The 20,513-nt window shown below is 37.5% G+C and overlaps 1 protein-coding gene and 1 long non-coding RNA gene across 3 annotated transcripts; one reads left to right on the top strand and one right to left on the bottom strand.

Moving 5' to 3' along the window:
* Positions 1–1,152: 1,152 nt before the first annotated feature.
* Positions 1,153–13,698, top strand: LOC131545444 (tumor necrosis factor receptor superfamily member 14-like). Its single transcript, XM_058784258.1, has 6 exons — positions 1,153–1,286; positions 1,432–1,557; positions 1,656–1,814; positions 5,729–5,810; positions 6,038–6,102; positions 9,921–13,698. The coding sequence occupies exons 1-6, from the start codon at positions 1,160–1,162 to the stop codon at positions 10,202–10,204; spliced, it is 843 nt and encodes a 280-aa protein (XP_058640241.1). The 5' UTR covers positions 1,153–1,159; the 3' UTR covers positions 10,205–13,698.
* LOC131545449 (uncharacterized) lies at positions 9,900–20,475 on the bottom strand. Of its 2 annotated transcripts, none has more exons than XR_009272429.1 (6): positions 20,169–20,475; positions 19,536–19,568; positions 19,284–19,436; positions 19,056–19,198; positions 13,712–13,793; positions 9,900–10,009 (listed from the first exon to the last, which is right to left on the bottom strand). It is a non-coding gene; the product is annotated as an uncharacterized LOC131545449 (long non-coding RNA). The 2 variants fall into 2 exon arrangements; XR_009272430.1 differs by lacking the exon at positions 9,900–10,009 and adding an exon at positions 10,010–10,145.
* Positions 20,476–20,513: the final 38 nt, after the last annotated feature.

The following is a 20,513-nucleotide window of genomic DNA, read 5'->3' as shown; positions in this document are numbered from 1 at the left end:
TATTTTGATGCATTCTGACAGTGTTAATAGTTACATCAAAATAATAAAAACAACTAAAAAACTTGTTTAAAAAACACTTAATTTGTCTTGATAATTTTTACAACTTGGCAGTGGACTTTAGTTCTCAGCATGCTTTGCATAGGACTGGATTAGCAGAACCAGAAATCACATTGTTTGAGCAAATATTACTTTATTTTTATTTTTATCTAGTTTCACCAGAGGGGGGTTAGAGAAATTGTTAGAGAAATTCATGTTTCACATGTAGCTGGGAAGCACCCATAGTTCTAGATTCACTTCTGAAACAGCTTTTACATTACATTAGATTCAAACTATGTTCTTTAGTCACTAAGCTTTTTGTCAACATTCTATTTAAAAGGATAGAAATGTTCTGTGCACAGTGTGTAAACCGTTACTATTCATCCACAGTATTGAAGGATCCCTCAAGATCATAGGGGGATGGCTGAGTATAGCTTTGGCTGTGAATGTATCTATTTTTGGGTGATTACCTTTAAGAAAACATGATGTGAAAGAATGTTGTCAGGAAGTGAGAAAGTTTGTAGGATGTGGTGTTTAGTTCTAGTTCTAAAGCAGTGTTTCTAAACCCTGGTCCTGCACAGTTTGCGTGTCTCCCTAATCAAACACACCTGATTTGACTCATGATCTCATTAGAAGGCACATACGTTTTTACAGCATCAGAAAAGTCATTTCATGTCTGCTTTAAATGTAGCTAGGGATTATTCCCATTAATGACCATAACAGTGAGAAAGCTTGTTGGATGTGGTGTTTAGTTTTAGATAAACTAATAGATTAATAAATGTTGCTGTGAGTATTGTTCATTGTTAGTTCATGATAATTAATGCATCAACTAATGTTAACAAACTGAACCTCGTTTTAATGTGTGTGAAATCAAATGGCAGTCAAAATTGTAACTTTATTTCTGCTTTTTCCAGAATGTTTATATGTATTCAACACTTCACAAGGAAACACCTCTTTGAAACCAGTCTTCTTTGGGGTTAGAAGTTGCAGAAATCAGATCATCAGTTTATGTAATTGTCAGAATCCAGCTGGATCATGAATTAAGGACAATACAATAGGGCTCATGACATCATGGGTCAAACATTCACACTAATATTCTAACTAACTTGAACATCACATAATTATGGCTATTTTATGGGTCATTTCAACCATTGCTGCTTTTGTCATATGGAAATGTAAACCATGTTTCAGTGAGTGTGCTAAGAGTGAATATGAGATGAATGGACTATGCTGCTCCATGTGTGCACCTGGTAAGTAACTTTTACATTAAGTATTTGTTATTGTGATACACTAATAAAGTTATGTTGTACATCTGACATGAACAATAAGTAAATAAACTGTCAGTCGTATAAAAAAAAACCTAAAAGTACCTTAAGGCAGAAGTTTTCATCACAGGAAACCGTGTTTATTGGCATTGCTTTGAGGATGCCAGTACAACTTGTGCTCCATGTCCTGCATCAACTTACACAGACGAACCCAATCGACTCACTACATGCCTGCCTTGTACTGTGTGCGAAGAAAGTGAGTGAGATTTCAATTCTGAACACCTGAGCATGGTGGTAAATTCTATTCTAATCCTTTTTATGCTGTTTCAAATATTGAATGCATTTTTTTCACAGACCAAACATTAGGAGTAAAGAAAGCCTGTACTCAGTCTTCAAATACTGTTTGTGGACCACTAAAGGGATTTTACTGCATTAATCAAAATCAAAAAGGCAGCTGTAGATTAGCTCTGAAACACTCTACATGTAGCCCTGGACAATATATCAGTGAAACAGGTAGGTTGAATGTGCCTAAAATACTACTACCACTAAATACAACTCGAATTCCGGAAATGTTGGGACGTTTTTTTAAATTTGAATAAAATGAAAACTAAAAGACTTTCAAATCACATGAGCCAATATTTTATTCACAATAGAACATAGAGAACATCATAAATGATTAAACAGAGAAATTTTACACTTTTATCCACTAAATGAGCTAATTTCAAATGTGATGCCTGCTACAGGTCTCAAAAAAAGTTGGCACGGGGGCAACAAAGGGCTGAAAAAGTAAGACATTTTGAAAAGATTCAGCTTGGAGAACATCTAGCAACTAATTAACTTAATTAACATCAGGTCTGTAACATGATTAGCTATAAAATGGATGTCTTAGAGAGGCAGAGTCTCTCAGAAGTAAAGATAAAGAGACTCTCCAATCTGTGAAAGAGTGCGTAAAAGATTTGTGGAATATTTTAAATACAATGTTCCTCAACGTCAAATTGCAAAGGCTTTGCAAATCTCATAATCTACAGTGCATAACATCATCAAAAGATTCAGAGAAACTGGAGAAATCTCTGTGCGAAAGGGACAAGGCCGAAGACCTTTGTTTGATGCCCGTGGTTTTCGGGCCCTCAGATGACACTGCATCACTCATTGGCATGATTCTGTCATTGACATTACTAAATGGGCCCAGGAATACTTCCGGAAACCACTGTCAGTTAGAAAATACAATTTTATTTGTATTTAGCCTTCATACAAACAAGAATTGTGAAATCACTGTCAAATAAACATCTCAGACTCACCTTATTAATATTAATATATTTAACTTCAGACTATAGGCTAACATACACTACCAGTCAAAGGTTTTTGAACAGTAAGATTTTAGTTTTTTAAAGAATTCTCTTTGCTCACCAAGCCTGCATTTATTTGATCCAAAATACGGCAAAAACAGTAACATTTTGAAATATTTACCGTTTTTTGTTTGAAAATATTTTAAAATGCTAGTTATTCCTGTGATTTCTAAGCTGAATTTTTAGCATCGTTATTCCAGTCACATGATCCTTCAGAAATCATTCTAATACTCTGATTTGCTGCTCAAAAAAACATTTATTATTATGTCGAAAACAGCGGAGTAGAATCTGATTCTCTGCCAGTAGGAGGCGCTTTGAGAGCGGAAGAACCAGCGGTTTCCCCGGTAACGGCTGTAATCTAAGCAGCTCCGCTCATGAACGCTACTTTATCAGATAAAATGAAAATAACATCAAAACTATTCTGAAGACAGTATGTTCCCTTCAGAGATACATTCATATAAATCACCCGCTTTTTGAAACGTGCAGTGCTCATGTTTATTCAACGAAGTCAAACGCCACAAATAAATCAATGTATGGGAAACACTGGTACTGTATATCGAAATATCGGAAATGTGTTTAAAAATCATATCACCGTTATTGAAAAAAATTATATTGTGATACATATTGATATTGAATTATTGTCCAGCCCTAGCTTAGCGCTGCCTCCACTTGAGCTGAGTGATACAAATATTACTGTACATTAAACAGTATGCTTTACTTGTAGGTCGAACAGTTCTCAAATCGACTTCATGTCAGAGTAATAGCTGATATGCGAGACAAATGAGACTGAGGAGTATTTTGCAAAGGGTAGCGAACTAATGCAGCGATAACGTAACTTAAAATCTTCATAGCTATTGCAACAGCAGCCTCATGCAAAAAAAAAAAAAAAAAAAACCCAGCAGCCTCATGCGGTAATCACCATTTATACTGGAACACCGTAATTTACAGCAGATACAAATGCATTCCATCCTGCTCTACAGTGAACTTAATTTAGCTAGCTACAAACAGGCTAATCTAACCACCAACATAGCCCAATTACTTCAAAAATAAGTTGCTTGCCGTTAGCTTGTTCCTTCACATTTTACCTAGCCTCTGGAAATATGGACAGTTGCCTGCAGCGTCTAAAAGTTATGCTTCAAGAGTGAGATTGGTTGGTTGAGGGAAAGAACATTAAGGTAAGCCAATCAGAGGCAGAGTAGGGCGGGGCCATTCCTTTGCCAACAGGGGGAAAAAGCGCTACAGGTGACTTGACACAGATGACGCAGATACGACCCCCATTTTTACAGATCTACACGATTCAGGTAAAACGGCGAATTTCGCCGAAATGTGACACGTTTGCACCCCTGAGACTAACAAAGGAGATCAGAGTGGCTAAAAAGAACTACTCTGAAAAGCTGAGAAGAGAGCTTTCAGCCAATAATCCGGCATCAGTATGGACTGGTCTGAGGAACATCACCAAGTACAAGACACCACCCCCACAGTCTGTGGAGAATCAACAACTGGCTGATGATCTGAATGTGTTTTACTGTCGATTTGAAAAGGCCAGACTGACACCCAGCACTTGCTCTGATCTGCACTTCACACATTCACCTATCCTCCTGCAACCCCCCCTCCCTCCCCCACCCACCATTCTACCTGCGCTTAAGGTCTGTGTAGAGGATGTGAACCGGGTCTTCAGGAAGCAGAAATCTAGGAAAGCTTCAGGCCTAGATGGTATTTCACCTGCCTGTCTAAAAGTCTGTGCTGACCAACTGGCCCCCATCTTTACACAGATCTTCAACAGATCTCTGGAGCTGTGCGAAGTTCCCTGCTGTTTCAAATGCTCCACCATCAAGTCACTTGAGAGACTGGTCCTGGCCTACCTTAAGGACATCACTGGACCCTTGCTGGATCCTCTTCAGTTTGCCTACAGAGCAAACAGGTCTGTGGATGACGCTGTCAATATGGGACTGCATTACATCCTGCCACACCTCGACAGACACCGCGACACTCCCCCCCGGCGACACAGTTTTGCGTAGGGCCCCCAGAAGTCTAGGTTTGGCTCCGGCTCTACTGTCGGTAAACACATTCTGCTGTGCCATCTGCAGATGCCAACTAAAGCTATATCATGCGAAAAGGAAGCCATATGTGAACATAGTCCAGAAGCGCTGTCGTGTCCTGTGGACCAAGGCTCATTTAAAATGGACTGTTTCAAAGTGTTCTATGGTCATATGAGTCCAAATTTGACATTCTTGTTGGAAATCACGGACGCCGTGTCCTCCAGGCTAAAGAGGAGGGAGACCTTCCAGCGTGTCATCAGCATTCAGTTCAAAAGCCAGCATCTTTGATGGTATGGGGGTGCATAAGTGCATACGGTATGGGCAGCATGCATATTTTGGAAGGCACTATGAATGCTGAAAGGTATATAAAGGTTTTAGAGCAACATATGCTCCCCTCCAGACGACGTCTATTTAAGGGAAGACCTTGTGTATTTCAGTAGGACAATGCAAAACCACATACTGCAGCTATTACAACAGCATGGCTTCATAGTAGAAGAGTCCGGTGCTGAATTGGCCCGCCTGCAGTCCAGATCTTTCACCTATAGAGAACATTTGGTGCATCATTAAACAAAAAATACGTCAAAGACGGCCACGAACTCTTCGGCAGCTGGAAACCTATATCAGGCAAGAATGGGACCAAATTCCAACACCAAATGCCCAGAATGCCAATAACCTCAATGCCCAGACGTCTTCAAACTGTTTTGAAAAGAAGAGGAGATGCTACACCATGGTAAACGTCCCAACTATTTTGAGACCTGTAACAGGCATCGAATTTGAAATTAGCTCATTTTGTGCATAAAATTATACAATTTCTCAGTTTAAATATTTATGTTATCTATGTTCTATTGTGAATAAAATATTGGCTCATGCGATTTGAAATTCTTTTAGTTTTCATTTTATTCAAATTTAAAAAACATCCCAACATTTCCGGAATTCGGGTTGTATACATACTGCAACAGAAACCCATGAGTAAATACTATATATATGTCAGAGGGGGTTTAAAGTGTTCAACCACCGACCGATTTTCTGCCAATTTTAACAGGAACAGAATTCAGTGATACAGTGTGTGATGACTGTCCTACTGGTTCATATTCAGATGGTACACTCTGCAAATTACATACAAAGTAATTATCGTTTCATCACTATCTTTCATATTTATCATCTGATATTTAAACACTTATTTTGCACAAGTTCCTAGAGTAAAGTTTAATTGTTGTTTTACAATCTGCATCAACAGATTTTGGGGTTAAATGGAGCCCTTTTTTCACAAGAGATATATTTGTATCAGAGTTTCTTATAAACACAAAGGCAGGTTAAAGTTGAACTTGATCACTACCCCTCTCTCTAACAGATGTGAATCTCTTGGCAAAACTACAGTCAAGGCAGGAACAGAGACGAGTGCAGAGTGCAGTAATGGTGAACCTTCTCATTTACTGATTCTGTCTGTGTGTGGAGTGTGTGTTCTGGCATTTGCTATATGCCTAATTGTAATTATTGTAAAGAAAAAAAATATCCTGCATTATCATCAAGCAAATCAGGAATAAGGGAATTTCCAAAATTTGCTTGGATTTCTACATTTGTATGAAATTTGTATATTTTATGTAAATAGATTGTTCATAATTACAGAAAAATAAAATAAAGCACCTTCTTCTTGCCAGATTTTCTATACCCTGTGTATGTGGTTTGAAACTTTTACAGTGAGTACCACAGAATAAGTTGAACAAACTCAGTAACCCAGTTTTGGTCAATGTGGTTTGATTATGTTTTACCTTTTTACTTTGAGTTTGTGTGCACCCACAACAGGAGATGTTATTCAATAGACACAAAGGTATTTCAATCAGATGGTGTGCTCACATAAGCTGTGCCTAATGATTGAATGAGTGACAGATTTCAAAAGTATATGGTCTTTAAACCACCTTCTTCTTTACTGTGCACCTTTGACCCTTAGTTTAAACTGATTTAGTAGTTATTTTTAGTATAATTTTTACTTTACTTCTCAAACCTTTAATTTTCCATATCGTTTTCATTTAATGTTATTATTATTATTATATTATATTTTAATGCAAATTAACAAGGCTCAGCTTAAACCTTCTTCATCATTTTCTCCCATGGAATTCTTACAACTAAAAAAGAAGCATCTAAAATCTGCACATCATAGAAAGCAGGTATACTGCTAGTATTCAAGAGATATAACGCAAGTAAATTACAATTTAAATTGTTGTTAATATCAAATTTGCACTGTTACACTGTTAAAATGGAATTTGCATAGAACTTGAAATAGAACTTGAAAAACTGATGTAAAGAATTTGCATTGCTATTTTATGCTGCCTTCACATGCTATCGTAACTTCCTACTTTCCACCTCTGAAGTTGTAATTACGAGTTTAGTCGCGTTCAAGGGCTTGGTTGTCAGAAAGAACAGGAACCATGGAGGATGGCCCAATCATGAGTTCATTCTTGTCTGTTTCTTTAGGAAATCTTATTAAAGCCAAAAGGTACAGTGGGTACGGAAAGTATTCAGACCCCCTTAAATTTTTCACTCTTTGTTATATTGCAGCCATTTGCTAAAATCATTTAAGTTCATTTTTTTTCCTCAATGTACACACAGCACCCCATATTGACAGAAAAACACAGAATTGTTTACATTTTTGCAGATTTATTAAAAAAGAAAAACTGAAATATCACATGGTCCTAAGTATTCAGACCCTTTGCTGTGACACTCATATATTTAACTCAGGTGCTGTTCATTTCTTCTGATCATCCTTGAGATGGTTCTACACATTCATTTGAGTCCAGCTGTGTTTGATTATACTGATTGGACTTGATTAGGAAAGCCACACACCTGTCTATATAAGACCTTACAGCTCACAGTGCATGTCAGAGCAAATGAGAATCATGAGGTCAAAAAAAAAAAATTTCTGCTGCACTTAAGGTTCCTAAGAGCACAGTGGCCTCCATCATCCTTAAATGGAAGACGTTTGGGACGACCAGAACCATTCCTAGAGCTGGCTGTCCGGCCACCTGAATAAGATCTCTGGTCTGATGAGACCAAGATAGAACTTTTTGGCCTTAATTCTAAGCGGTATGTGTGGAGAAAACCAAGCACTGCTCATCACCTGTCCAATACAGTCCCAACAGTGAAGCACGGTGGTGGCAGCATCATGCTGTGGGGGTGTTTTTCAGCTGCAGGGACAGGACGACTGGTTGCAAACGAGGGAAAGATGAATGCGGCCAAGTACAGGGATATCCTGGACGAAAACCTTCTCCAGAGTGCTCAGGACCTCAGACTGGGCCGAAGGTTTACCTTCCAACAAGACAATGACCCTAAGCACACAGCTAAAATAACAAAGGAGTGGCTTCACAACAACTCCGTGACTGTTCTTGAATGGCCCAGCCAGAGCCCTGACTTAAACCCAATTGAGCATCTCTGGAGAGACCTAAAAATGGCTGTCCACCAACGTTTACCATCCAACATGACAGAACTGGAGAGGATCTGCAAGGAGGAATGGCAGAGGATCCCCAAATCCAGGTGTGAAAAACTTGTTGCATCTTTCCCAAAATGACTCATGGCTGTATTAGATCAAAAGGGTGCTTCTACTAAATACTGAGCAAAGGGTCTGAATACTTAGGACCATGTGATGTTTCAGTTTTTCCTTTTTAATAAATCTGCAAAAATGTAAACAATTCTGTTTTTCTGTCAATATGGGGTGCTGTGTGTACATTAATGAGGGAAAAAAATGAACTTAAATGATTTTAGCAAATGGCTGCAATATAACAAAGAGTGAAAAATTTAAGGGGGTCTGAATACTTTCCGTACCCACTGTATATAAGATATTTAGTCAATACCCAACATGTTTTTAATAACATGTAGCATCCCACTCATTGGTAACCATATAAACATCAAGATATTTAGCTGGCTTACAATTCAGAAATTTCAGTCAAATAAATGCTCTTTTCGCTGTGTTCAATACATACAATATGCATCAAATGGTTATTTATATACGTAAACATGACTGTAACAGTAGGAGAAAGCAATGTCGGTGATGTGGGAAAAACAAACAAAACTTTACTACAGCTATGTTACTCTCTTCTCTCTTTAATTTTATAGCCTGCCCAAATCGGAAGCTCAGGTATCAAAATTATCTACGAGTTTCCCATTTGTAAATATGACTTGAGAGGCCGTTCATGCCTAATTTCCAACTAGGAAACTCGTATTTATGATCATTTCGATAGCATGTGAAGGCAGCTCTGCGCCGCACTCAAAAATATGAAGTGTCATAAACAAGCTGTCACAAGTGCTGTTTTCGAAACTGCATACTTCCCATACTTATATAGTAGGCGAAAAAATAAGTATGTCGGAATCCTTAGTAAAAGGTAAAAATAGAGAACTCTGGGTTCATGCATTATCACAGAGACGCGGATCTCTATGTGCACACTGTAGGCAAACAGAGCACACACAGAGAATGCGCTAATACTTGAGGTTTGTTGCGCATCTTCTTGTGCTTGAATGCTTTAAAATCGATTGAATGTGCAAATGGTAAACTTTTGTGAAGTCACAGCGATGGTCCAATCTGGCCAGTGACAAATCCGTCAACTGTCCCGAGAGTCTTTCACGATGGCCCCAGTCCTTATTATCGAGCCCTGACATCACTATAATATTTACAACACCAAACACGAAATGAATCAGTTGGCTAAGGCGGTCTCAACATATTTAAATAAAAAAAGGGTTTGGGAAAAAAAAAAAAAGAGAAATATTTGGAACTCAACTGAATATCACACCAATTTTGTGATTGGCTGTTGTGTGGTGTGGGGCCAGGGTGGACTGAGCCTTTAATTGGATGGTCCAGGCCCAGGCTATGTAATGCTGAGGAACTGGGCTTACCAGGTTCTTTATATGTTAGTGGTGCTATATAGCACCTCAGCCACCCAAAAGAACTGCTGAAGAGCCAATTTTTGTGTGTGTGTGTGTGTAGTGTTACAATAATCTAAACAGTCCTGAGCTAGATTAAGTTTTAATCTATGCAAATCAAACTGTCATTTTAATGTAATATGATTATATATATATAATATGATATTATATGATTTTATTTATTTTTGAATTCACTAATAAAAAGAATTTATCATTAGTTAGCTCCACATTGAGAGCTGCTTAATAACAGAAAATCAAGCTGTAAATAAAACTGAAAGCAACACTGACACTGTTTTTTTTTTTTTTTCATGTTTAATACTGTAAAGCTGCTTGTGTAGCAGTTCCAGATCTGCCCATAAGAAACTTCACACTGGAAACGGCAGGGACGGCTTCACATCACTTCCATTTATTAATCCTGGAACACATTGGGACACTTAATCAGAAAAACCTTTCTCCACGCTATGCTCTTTCCGCTTCACACACAAAACAACCGGGAGATAAGGAGAAACGTTTTGCGTCTTGCTTCGCCAGCGTCCAATTGCAGTCCGAGGCTGACAATAACAACAATTTTCTGTTAACATTGTGTAATACAGTAAAACATAAGAAATAAAGAAATTGAACAACCTGATCTCACAGAATTCCGTGTAATGACCACGGACTTAATTAACCCCGAATCTGTGGTGGCATCACGGAATCGTCGAAAATTCCGTGATGGGCTCACAGAAGTGATACCAATGTAAGTCAGTGACAGGCATCAGCCGTGGTCCACGCACGGATCCACTGGTTCAACACCAGCACTGCCTCAATTGACCATATGCACGGAGCGCTTTTTAGAACTTCCGGATAAAGATAAGCTAGCTCGTAATCTTCCGGTGAAGCTCATTTTATATGTGCTATATATAGGTAGAGACTCTCACAGAAACCTCTCGTGCCTCATTCTTATCAGAATCTGAGAAAAAAATAATTACAACACCGTAAATAATGACAGCGGCATTAACATACAGTTTCATGTTATTAAAGAACATATAATTTTATATGCAGAGTCTTGTAATCCCAGGAAAGTACCCAGATGCGTAACTGTACATTTAAATGCTGACAAATAAACACTATCGTAACTGTTTAGGCAGTTAGGCTATTCTCTTAAACGACGTCTTAATAGTATTCTTGATAATCAGTATCTTACCTTCATAGCCATGAACACATTTTTTAAATCTTATATTATTAAAATAGTGATTATTAGTGAAACAATAGTGAAACATTTCTGATTATTATCAATCAGTGCATTTCCATGCACCTAATCACATTATTGCCTCTCTGACTAAAGTGCGCATGTGCTCGTGACGTACATGAATGACATGAGGCACCTGCAGGGGTGCGTTTCCCAAAAGCATCGATAGCTAACTATGGTCGTTAGCTCCACTGAACTCTATTGGTAAGTATGGAACTTGTGACCATAGTTGCTTTTGGGAAACGCACCCCAAATTAGAAACGATGGGGAAGAAAGCTTTGCATTTCTGGAGAGCCAAATCACTTAATTCTGTCAGCACACCAGTCTCTGCTCCTCACCCTCATCCAGCGCAGGCAAACCCAGCTGAAGTGGCATTGCCATCACATTGCTATGGTGGCGAAAATGTATGGAATACAAACATACAAACGTGTTTTGCATTAGACAAATTAAAACAGCGACCAGTAACACACCTATTTGTGCTGAGCAGTGGGGTTATGTTATGTGAATAATGGCGGTAAAAAAATAACCACAACTCAAATAATACGAATAATGGAAATTGCATATAAACGGGAGTGAAGAGCTTTGCTCTTGACATGTAAACATCATAATGTGATTAAGTCCTTACTCTGATTATTGGAAATAATCACATTATTTGTGCACATGTAAACGTAGTCTGTGTTGGAAACAGTTGTGCAGCTTAATATTTGTGTAAATCGTGATATTTTTCTTCATGATTATTTTATGAATACAAGTTCAAAACATTAAAAAAAAAAAAGTAAAAAAAAATGAAATCAAATCTTTTGTAATATAATAAAAGTCTTTTCTATCACTTTAATTAAATTTTATGCATCCTTGCTATTAATGTCTTAAAAATAAATAAATCTTAGTCACTCCAACCTTTTGAACCGTCGTGTAGACCAGTGTTTCCCAACCAGTGTGTCGTGACAGGTCAGGTGTGCCATGAAAGATTATCAAAAACTTCCTTCTCTTATTATATTTCGTTAATATTATTTTAAATCAGTGCAATCGTTATCATTAACAACAAGAGAAACTGAGTGCCCATATAGCTACAATAAACTTTATAACCTGCAAACTGATGAAAACTAGGGATGTGCGGGTCTAGTCGACTAAACGGTACAGCTTCTGCTAGTCGACACTGAAATCAATAGTCAATTACACGAGAGAAAAACATTACCATAATTTTAACGTTACATTTAAAACATTTTAACAACAAGCTAAAATAAAACTTTTGAAAAATAATAAATATCAAAATGTTTAAATATATAAATATTATTAAAAGCGTATCTGGGCGGAAACTACATTTTTACCTCAGACCTCGCATGCGTTTTCTTCATGTCAGTTGCGGCGAGCTCGAAATGACAACGCGAAGAACCAGCAAGGTGTGGGATTATTTTGAATTAGAAGGAAACGGAAAAGTTTTGTGTAAACTGTGTAATGTCAAATTGGCTTAACCTTACAATAACTCTACTGGAGCGATGCGTAATCATATTCAATACAGGCACGTATGCGTTAGCTTGGAGGCTAGCCATAGCCAGCAAATGTCAATCATGTCATACACTACAACCCGCCGCTGGGTCCGCGATCCCATCTGCGCCGTCTATTCCTCTAAGACCCACTTCGGTGGTGGTGCAGGATTTCCAGACTCTTTTCGAGACTGTCTGCTTGCTTGTAGTTATCTCTCCGCGTGCCTGTAACTTCAGTTCCTGCCGAGCACGTTTTTTTTTCAAGAGCAGAATCGCCTCTAGTCCCGTCTTTCGCCAGACCACATTAACATGTTAAATTCACTGAACAAATGCGCATGCTCTGAGTAAGTAAAACGAGCATTGTTTTGTTTTTAGACAATATAGCCAACATGAAGTACATTTTTAAAAGCCGTTTTAATACTTTCCTATTGTTTTTGACTTGTGTTTTAATATGTTGGCTAACGTTATATGAAAATGAAGAATTCTGTCAGTCTATTTTCCATTTCTGCATTGCGCCAGCTGATCTGAATAAATAAGCTATGCACTATGTTGAGTGTATGCTCTTCCTTATTTTCTGTTTAACGACCGCCTAAAATTAGATGATGATAACGTGAGGCAAGCATATGGCATAATCGTGACCTATTTTTAGCAGATTTCATTGAAGGATTTGACAGTGTAATGCAAAGATTAAGTATTTCAAGTGTAGGCTGTTATACACGCACAGTTTTTTTTTGCTTTTGCCATTTTTTGGGGGTTTCTAGCTTTTAGACTAGTCGACTAGTCGAATACAAAACTTCCGTTTAAACAACAGTCAAATTAGTCGTAGCGCACATCCCTAATGAAAACGCGATGCTATTCATTTACTGCCTCAGATGCAGCCGTTCTAATGATGGAGAAAACACAGATCTCTGTCAATCGCTCATCAAAAACCTTGTTAACTCCATTTGAGTATGATTTTCAGAAATTAAGTGCAAGTGTCTGATCATATATAAAGCCAAAATACCAACTCTGATGACGCAATGTTTAATTATTGACAGAAAAATAAACCTTTCCCCTTTCTGTTTGTTTATTTTTATTTTTATAATACTTAGTGGTGTGCCGTGGGATTTTTTACAGGTCAAAACTGTGCAGCGGCAGAAATAAGGTTGGGAAACACTGGTGTAGACAAAAATATTGGGCAGCACAACTGTTTTCAACATTGAAAATAATCATAAATGTTTCTTGATTTCTGAAGGATCACGTGACACTGAAGACTGGAGTAATGATGCTGGAAATCCAGCTTTGATCACAGAAATAAATTATATTTTAAAATATATTTCAATCTTTTGACCAGCTGTGTACATTGCTACATTTAAATGAAAACACAACTTGTAATAAACAATGCACACATTCTCAAAGGACTTACATTGTGATGATTACTTCCTTCCCTCGCTGCGGTCTTCTTCAGTCGTTCCCAGACTTCCTTATTTTTCATCTTTCCCTTGAATCTACACAAAAATAAACAAATAAAAATAATTAAACAAATAATTTTATAGACAATTTGGATAAGTCACCCGAGACTTTTTTTGATGGTGGCCACAAACTGTGAATTTTCTTTTTGAAATCTTAAGTGGTTCTCCAGCTTCTCAAGGAAAGGCAGATTCTGGGGCCATTTTCACAGAGAATTTTATCTTACTACTAGGTGTCCTAGCTAGAGGAGATTTAGCTTAAAACCTATTAACAAAACTCTTAAGGGTCTACAGTAACTAAAAAGAGGGTTGAGTCATTGCATTGACTTTTTTCTTTGTTAAATTTCCACACTGAGCATGCATTGGAGCTCTTAATATTGAACTCTCAAAGTGAACCAGATAGACGAATGTAACCTTAAAATGTACATAATTTCTTAAATGAGACCATGCCCCCAGATCCCCCAGGCAAAGTGATGTGGTTGTGTATGGTTTAGGAATAGGGGAGAGTCTTTACATTGGTCAAATTTAGGCCAACTCCAATATTTTTTTAACATTTAAAAATGACTAGGAGCTCAGGAGGTGCTCATAAAGGCAGTGGTTTACAATTGTGGTCCTGGGGACCCACAGCACTGAACACTTTGTATGTCTCTCTTGTTAAACACATTTGAATCAGATAATCAACTCCTTAGGAAAGAGCTCCATGAACTAAACTAAGCTTTTGTCAGTAAAGAGAGATGCATAAAATGTGCAGTGCTGTGTGTCCCCAGGTCCAGAATTGAAAACCACTATCATAAGGTACTCTGCTCAGCTCGTAATTTTTCTCATAACAAGACCATATGAACATCAACGATTTCAACAAAATTCCTCCTGACTGGGGAAAAACAAAATCTCTCACAGGCTCTGGAATTAGACTATTAATTGAAATCTATCTAGCTATGAGTAACTGAATTGTGAAATCCAACTAGAGATGCATCTATCCGATACTCAGGATCGGTATCGGCTCCGATACTGGCATTTTCTGCCGGATCGGGTATCGGTCAGAGAACAATCCAAATCCGTTATTGTGCGTGTACTATTCTGTTATTTTTAAACCCCACGAAAGGCACAAAACATTATAAAGCACCATAAAGTTTTGTGCGCTATATTCCAAGTGTTCTGAAGCTGTTCCATAGTTCAGTGTGAGGTACAGATGAATATTTAAATCACTAAATTCAAGTTCATGTAAACTCTTCTCTGCGCTGCGGCTGTCTGTTATCCTCCATTCAGCATTCAAACTGCGTGTAACGTTCGGTTACTAGAGTCAAAACAATGAAACTCTCTTCAAGAGTGCACATAAACTGAGATTTAAAACTGTTAAAAGAAAAGGCTCAAACTATCACGCAGATTTAATACACTTACACACCAATATCTCTTTCCTTTGTGCTTTGAACATTTCTATGCGTAGCGCTGCGCGCTGTGACTCAGTGTTGCTTCAAGCGCATCATTCTGCGCACGGGTTACACATTTGTGCCGCTACACATGACATATGAAAGCAAATAGACATATGATTGTAACGATATATTTTCTGTATGTGTTTTGTATACAGGTCATATTTTTATAACAATAAAGGATGTTGATGACATACAACGAGTCTGCCTATTATAATAAAAATCAACTATAGATCACAATCAGAAGTTATTAGAAGCACTCGATGATGGTTTAAAGTGACTTATAAACAAACACATTAATAATTACATAAATTTTCAAGTGTAGCTTGATTCTAATTGTACCTCTAATTATATTATAGGATATTCTTGTAAGATATTTGTGTTTCTGGTGTAGAACCAAACTTTATTTATCAAAATTTAATGCTGTATATTGAGCAGTGGACGATGTTAAATCCATATACGAGATACACATCTGAGGAAAAATACACTGTTGGTCAGCGCCACCTAGCGTGCAGGCGTGAATTAGCACAAGGTGAATAATCGTTTCGCGCTCAGTGTAAAAGCACTGTCGTCGGCGATTTGCATTGCGCTCAGTGTGGAACGGCCTTTATTTCACTAAAATGTTTCACTAAATGTTTAGATTTTATCAAATTATTGTGCACACATGATTTTTCTAGAGTATCTTTTGCTGCTCAATTATCCAATAATCTAGTTTATAATAGTATTTTTGTCATAGACTATGATTACCGTATTGACCCGAATATAAGACAATGTTTTTTTCTTGAAAATACATCTGAAAAAACGCGGTCGTCTTATATTCAGGGTCTAGATTTTGACATGTCAATAATAAACCCACAACAATAGGTGGCGCCAAAAATGCATAAAACGAGTGTGCGATGAAATATGTAATGTAATGTGTGATGTAAAGATTGCGAGTGAAAACAAAAGAAAAAGAAAAGCTTACAGCGGCATGAGTCGTGACTGTCATGATAGCCTGATGGGACCAAACTTGCTCTGTAAGTGATTTTAAAACATGACAGTACCGAGATTTTAAGACTACAATAATATTTCTAGGGGTGTCCCCGACTAAGGATTTTCATAGTCGAATCGGAATTTTCGAATCTTGCCGATAGTCGACTGATAGTCGAATCATATGTTTGGGGGCGGGGCAAAATACATTACATTCTACAGTCATAAATACTGAAGTTAACACACAGGGAAAATGTGTAGCAGACAGCTCGCTGATACAAACGGGGTAGGCCTAAATAATGTTTTATGTTTTGATTGAAAGATTAAAACTATATTAACATTAAACATCAGTGAAACCCTAAGAATAGTGCTCTTATGTATATGACAGCAGTTATTAATGTTCTGCATTTTTGTTTTGAGCTGCAAGCGCTGAAGATGACCAGTAGAATAAAGCATTTGATAGCAGGTTTTTAATCAATGGGATTTAACTCATCATTTATTTCATATATAATACGCTTTGTTACTTATACAACATAACGTTAATATTACGACTCAAGCTATCGGCACAAAATGCCCCGAATGAATGCATGAACGTGTCTGCGCGGCTCTGAATGAACTCCTTTTGTGAATGCGTTCTTCACGCAACAACGTGCAGAAACACGGCAACTAAACTCTAAAAATTCACAGCGTTTTAATATAATAGTGTTCTCATTGTAATGTTATGTCGATGACAGTCCCAGTCATAGTTATTAATATTCTGCATTGCTGCTTGTCCTGCTCGCGCTGTGCGCTGATGAGATAATCACCGCAGTACTACAATGAAGCGCTTTACTGCAGCGCAACTCAACCAAATGCATCTTATTTGAGATAAATAAAATAATATACACGATATATATATTAACTGGCTGAAATGTTTTTAAATCACTTGTACAGGGGTTAAAGCAAAAAAAAATCTTTTGACTGAAAAAAACCCCCATTCCACCTGTCCAGAGCCGAACCTCCCTATACGCAGAATACACAAGCTGCATAGGGTCCCCGAAACACCAGGGGGAGTTTGATTCGTTCGAACGGATGATTCATTCAGAAACGAAGCAAGTGACTGTCTTTATGAACGGGTAATCATGAATCACTGACTCACTAGATTCGTTCAAAAACGCACTTTCATTCATGAATGAAACACCGCTGTGTTTGCTTTTAGAGATGCGCAGCGGCTCAGCTGTTACTAATTAGAACTATTTTCGTTGATGATATAGAGCAAAATCATGCAGTACTCGTTTAATATCACATTTGCAAACTTCCTTAATAATAATAATTAAAAGCTGTCACTCTCCTTATCGCGATCTGTGCACAGAAAATGAGAGCACGCGAGTGAGTTATCAAGACTCAAAAGCAGGTGCAAATGTGATTCATTCCGTCGGAACCTGCGGGAATGAGTAGAATGATTATTAATAGCTGAAATCAAGTTCTGCTCTGTGTTCTCTGCTAATAACCCGACTGAATGATGCGAGCGGTGTTACTATGTTGTCAGTGAGAAGCTGCAGACGTGGCGGGGATGATTTTGGTGTGCCGACAGAACAACAACAACAATGTGCTACATGTTTCTTTTCCCCTCATTTTTTCCAATTGATGGAAATCCGTCGTAGACTCGCTGCAATTAACGGAAATCCGTCGTAGCGACGGAGAACTTTAATCCCTGCTTGTACCCTACCTGATCGAAAAAATTCTTTCTCTCTGCCTGTGTCAGTTTGAGTTAGGGCTGGGCGATATATCGAGCTATGCAAGCTATGCAATATCGCGTTCATTATCACAGATGAATCGCCTTCGATAATAAACGCGATATTGCATAGCTTGTCAGTGAACTACGGCTCTGTGTATTAAATGGCGCTCTATTTGAAAACAGGTGATGGAGATTTAGCGCTAATGACGGAACCGGCTTTACTGACGAGATGCGCATGAATATCGTGTTCGATATATCGCCCAGCCCTAGTTTGAGTCTTGTTAAAATTTTAAATCCATGCTCCCGGATCATGGAAAGTGAAACTTAAATCTATAGGGGTGGTTGGATTTATTCAAGCATGTTAAAATATTTATTTAAAGCTGCTTTTTTTTCCAGATTCTTATTTACAGCATTATCTTAATAGGCTGTATATTAACTTATTGGTTAGAAAACCAGTAGTTCTATGTGAAATCAGCCATTTGAGCACCCCCATATTGCCAAAATGGCATGATCATAACACCCCACGAATATTCGACTGTGAGATTTGGAGTCGAATCAGGCTCCTCGAATCGAAGTATCGATTCTTCGACTATTCGGGGTCACCCCTAAATATTTCACTTCTACTGTTAATACAATTTTGTTAGGCTACTATGAGATGGATAGCCTAAATGTTATATAATTCACATGGGCTACCTGTTATTTTTATGGTATAACAAAAAGTGTATATTTTTAAATATCATTGTTGGTACATTTTACCAGTATTTACCATACTTTCAAAACAAAAATTAAAATTAAAATATGCAATATGAAAATAATTTAAGAATAAATGTTTTACAGAGAGAGAGAGAGAGAGAGAAAGAGGAAAAAAACAAGCCTTTTCAAAAAGCCTTTTTCCAAAAGGTACATCTGGAAAAAGGGGGGTCGTCTGATATTCGGGTCAGTACGGTATATATTTTTTAATTTGTTATTTTTCATTAAAATGAAGTTGTCTATTTAGCAGATTGTGTTTAACACACGAATGAGCGATGATCAGGTCAACACACAGAAGTATAGAAATTCTACATTGATTAAAAACAAAAAACTGCACTGGTATCGGATCGGAATCGGCAGATACTCAGAATTTTCGGTAACGGATCGGTTCTGAAAAATTGGTTTCGTTGAATCCCTAAATCCAACCCTGTGGATTACCTGTCTCTCCTCCAGAGCCTTTAGTCGTGTGGGTCCAGGAAGGGTGCTTATATGTCTGGATACCGCTGCACAAATCTTTCAGCCATGAGAAATGCAGTTCCAGCATGTCTTCAAATCCAGGACAACAGAATGGTCAGGATGATCTAAAACATATAACCAACTGAAATCAATTTAAATGTATTTTGTCTTGCCTGAGTGATGCTGAAACAACCAGGTTTAGTTTTTCACCCAGGATTCGCTGCTTCCTATGGAACAGTCTTCATGATGAATGATCTCTTGATCCTGGATCCTTGCATCTTTTTGCACCTTGCACCTGGATCTTGAAACCCATCTCTACTCGTAATAGTTGTCCTGTTGCTGCTGCCCAGACTGTCTCTCCACCTGATGATTAAAAAAAAAAACTTAGTTTTACAGCAATGAATAAAACATTTATAATACTATGTTGTAACAAATGAGCATCTTTTCTTATAAGCAACTCACTGAATCATTGACTCAACTGGTGGCAGTCAGGACCTAAAAAAAGTGAACCATTTGTGTATTAAAGATTTGTTGACACTAAAGTATCAGATTTATTTGAGAATTAAACTAGCATAAAAAGCATGCATGTAAAAAAACACCATTAACGAGCAGATGACACAATTTACAGGCCTGTCACTTAGGGGGAAAGGCGGAAATTATTAATCCCAGATGCTGAACATGATTTCGGCAGCCTCGGTCTAATTAAACTTTATACAGCAATTTATATTCAAGTTTACAGTATGGCTAGCATGAACATCATCGACTAGCGAGAAGGGCAGGCAGTCAAACAAACTAATTAACTTTACTACAGTTAAAGTTTAAAGAATTTGAAAGTGATTACTGTATAGTTTATCGTGTTAAATTTCAAATAACTAAAAGAAAGGTATAAAATTTTATCTCAAGGTTTTAACGGTTAACGTTACCTCAGACCACCTCAGAGACTGCTCGTGAGCTAATTAACCGAACGGGGCATTTATTTATTAAATTAAATTGGAAAACCTACAAAAAAATACAAAACACTACTCATCTTTGGTGACATCTAACGTTATAAATCAGTAAAAACGATGAATACAAGTAGATTTATAGCGCTTATACCTTTTCCTCCGTGCCCATCAGCTCGCGCAGACGTGCCGCTGGTTTAAATGTTAATTTGTCCCGTGCCCTCTTTCAATAAATCTCATTCTTCTCAGTCATTCACAAACATGTAATTAACAATGATCATCATTTGCTAAGCAACCTATTTGGTTTTTGTTTTGTCCTTAATTATATTAATATATATCTACAAATATAATAATTCATGCCATCTTTTAAAATGCTTGATGAATTCAGTATATTTCCCAAAATATAGGCTATCCAAATGGTATCTTAACATGATAATACATGTAGTGCAATAATATGAAAAGTTATTATGAGACCAGCTACAACGTTCTTCATGGGACT

This window comes from Onychostoma macrolepis, chromosome 08 (assembly GCF_012432095.1).
Source record: "Onychostoma macrolepis isolate SWU-2019 chromosome 08, ASM1243209v1, whole genome shotgun sequence".
Classification (NCBI taxonomy): domain Eukaryota; kingdom Metazoa; phylum Chordata; class Actinopteri; order Cypriniformes; family Cyprinidae; genus Onychostoma; species Onychostoma macrolepis.
The sequence above is the reverse complement of the archived record's forward strand: the minus strand, read 5'-3'. Positions and strand labels throughout refer to the sequence as shown.

Coding starts and splice junctions, on each gene's coding strand:
- LOC131545444 (XM_058784258.1), top strand. CDS start 1,160: ATGGCTATTTTATGGGTCATTTCAACCATTGCTGCTTTTGTCATATGG. Junction 1,815..5,728: donor ACAATATATCAGTGAAACAG/GTAGGTTGAATG, acceptor CAATTTTAACAG/GAACAGAATTCAGTGATACA. Junction 6,103..9,920: donor GAGTGCAGAGTGCAGTAATG/GTGAACCTTCTC, acceptor AATACTGTAAAG/CTGCTTGTGTAGCAGTTCCA.